The sequence below is a fragment of the Mandrillus leucophaeus genome, unplaced genomic scaffold (genome assembly GCF_000951045.1).
Source record: "Mandrillus leucophaeus isolate KB7577 unplaced genomic scaffold, Mleu.le_1.0 Scaffold101, whole genome shotgun sequence".
NCBI classification, from domain to species: Eukaryota; Metazoa; Chordata; class Mammalia; order Primates; family Cercopithecidae; genus Mandrillus; species Mandrillus leucophaeus.
In genome coordinates this window covers 2,731,397-2,733,539 of record NW_012098210.1, presented here as the reverse complement: position 1 = coordinate 2,733,539, position 2,143 = coordinate 2,731,397, and the positions used below count along the sequence as shown (strand labels likewise).

Below are 2,143 nucleotides of genomic sequence, written 5' to 3'. Positions count from 1 at the left end.
TCTTGGCTCAGGCGCTGCTTCTCAGGTGGCTCTGCCACAGCCACCTGCCACTTGTGATATATACTTTGGTGGAGAAAGTGTGTGCCACCATCTAAAGGAAGCCCCTAAGGAGACAGAGGTGAGGTGGGGATGAGAGATGGAGGCCTCCCAAGAAGCCTCCTTGGGGGATCCTTGACCATGAAGGCTCAGACGCCCAGCTTGGGGGCCATCCAGAGAGGCACTCACTGGTAGAAGCAGGATGCATGCATCAAACTCACAAAGAGAGGGTGAAATCACACAGCCAGTGCTTTTAATTCAAAATGAGAAATACATCATCCAGGCTAGACTGCTCACATTCACCTGACAGCACCTTCTCTCCCTGCAGATGAGGGAAGGCTGTGATGATTTTATCTAGAGCCTGCCTGGTGGGCATGAGCTTGGCATAAAAGGAGCTGCAGAATCCTGCTGCTGATTGACAGACGCATTTCTGAACTCTTTGGGGGCCAGACACTGAGCAGGACCTTGTTGATAATAGTGCCTAAGTGGGCACAAAGCCAGGGGCTGGGGCCTGCCAGCATGCAGGCACAGCTCCTCCACTCTCAGGGGCGTCTGAGGCCCCTTGTCTTTCAATGACTGTGGGTTGGTTTTTTTTTTTTTTTTTTTGAGATGGAGTCTCACTCTGTTGCCCAGGCTGGAGTGAAGTGGCACACTCTCAGCTCACTGCAACCTCCGCCTCCCAGGTTCAAGTGATTCTCGTGTCTCAGCCTCCTGAGTAGCTGGGATTACAGGTGGGTGCCATGCACCCAGCTAATTTTTGTATTTTTAGTGGAGACAGGGTTTCACTATGTTGGCCAGGCTGGTCTCGAACTCCCGACCTGAGGTGATCCACCCACCTCGGCCTCCCAAAGTGCTGGGATTACAGGCGTGAGCCACCACGCCCGGCCTGGACTATGGGTTTGGAAGGAGAAGAGTGGGCTGAGTTCCAGTCAGCTCCTTACCCTAGCACTAGGGCTGGCAGGGATAGAGGAAGGTGGGGTCAAGGACAAGCGTGGCTGCCGCACTGCAATGGTCTAAGTTACACAGCAGCTCTAGGCTCAGGACGTTCTGTGGTTCCACTAACCTGAGGATAGGCAGGACCTCCTCCACCCTCTGCCCCCTTTCTGCAGGCTTGTGTCGCCCACTTGTCCTGGTATAGCAGTACATCAGAACTGGGAGCAGGCAGTAGATGCCAAGCTTCATCTGGCTGTGTGTCCACCCTCTGCCTGCCCTCAGAAGCACCATCCCAAAGAGGAATCAGCGGGGCCAAGCAGCACTGAGTTCCTTCTCCAGGCCTTGGACAAACTGGTCATTGAGGAAAAGCAGCTGACCATGGGGCAGAAAGCGGGTGAGGATGCCCTCAATGCGGTCAGCCCGCAGCAGGAGGTTGGTACCGGGCGCCAGCAGCCGGAGGTGGTCAAGGAGGAGGCGTGCCAGCAGCCGGAGGGTGCCCTCAGCCAGCAGCAGGTTCTCGTGGGCGTCCAGCACCAGGGCAAAGCCTAATGAGAGCACGCCCAGCCACACCACCGTCCGTGGCTCCTGGAAAGGGTTCTCTGCCGCCAAGCGGAAAGCCCCACGTGGGGCCTCATGCAGCGGCACTTGCTCATCTGAGGACTGCGGCTGCAGGTCCATGGGGGGCCGGCCAGACGCCTGCTGCTGCAGCCGGCACATTGACTCCACCTGCCTGGAGAGAGTGGGCAGGTCAGGATGGTGGGCTCACACACCAACTTTGTCATCCTCATGACCAACCCTGGTGCTGGGAGCTACCATCATCCCCATATCTCAAGTGAGAAAACTGAGGACTAGAGAGACTAAGTGATCTGCCCAGGGTCACAGAATCAGGAAGTGTGAGCCTCCAGGTCCTGAACCACTTTATTCCATGTGGCCAAGAGGGCAGGTTTTCAACCCAGCTCCTTGGGCTGAAAAAGAGCACCACAGGAAGAAGATCCTGCCCTCACCTGCTTCACAGAGGCCTTCTCCACATAAAGGAAAGGGATGAGGAAGAAAATAAACGCCATAGGGGGGAGGGGGGAGGGATGGCATTGGGAGTTATACCTGATGTAAATGACGAGTTGATGGGTGCTGACAAGTTGATGGGTGCAGCACACCAACATGGCACAAGTATACA

At 55.9% G+C, this 2,143-nt stretch overlaps 1 protein-coding gene across 1 annotated transcript in view; it reads right to left on the bottom strand.

Annotated features, from left to right (window-relative positions):
* Positions 1-269: 269 nt before the first annotated feature.
* The window catches only part of AP5S1 (adaptor-related protein complex 5, sigma 1 subunit), a 14,156-nt gene continuing 12,282 nt past the window's right edge, over positions 270-2,143 (bottom strand). Inside the window, exon 2 of the mRNA XM_011975126.1 lies at positions 270-1,699. Within this exon, the coding sequence (XP_011830516.1) occupies positions 1,273-1,699 (427 nt within the window). The 3' untranslated portion in view covers positions 270-1,272. The remainder of the gene's footprint in view (positions 1,700-2,143) is intronic.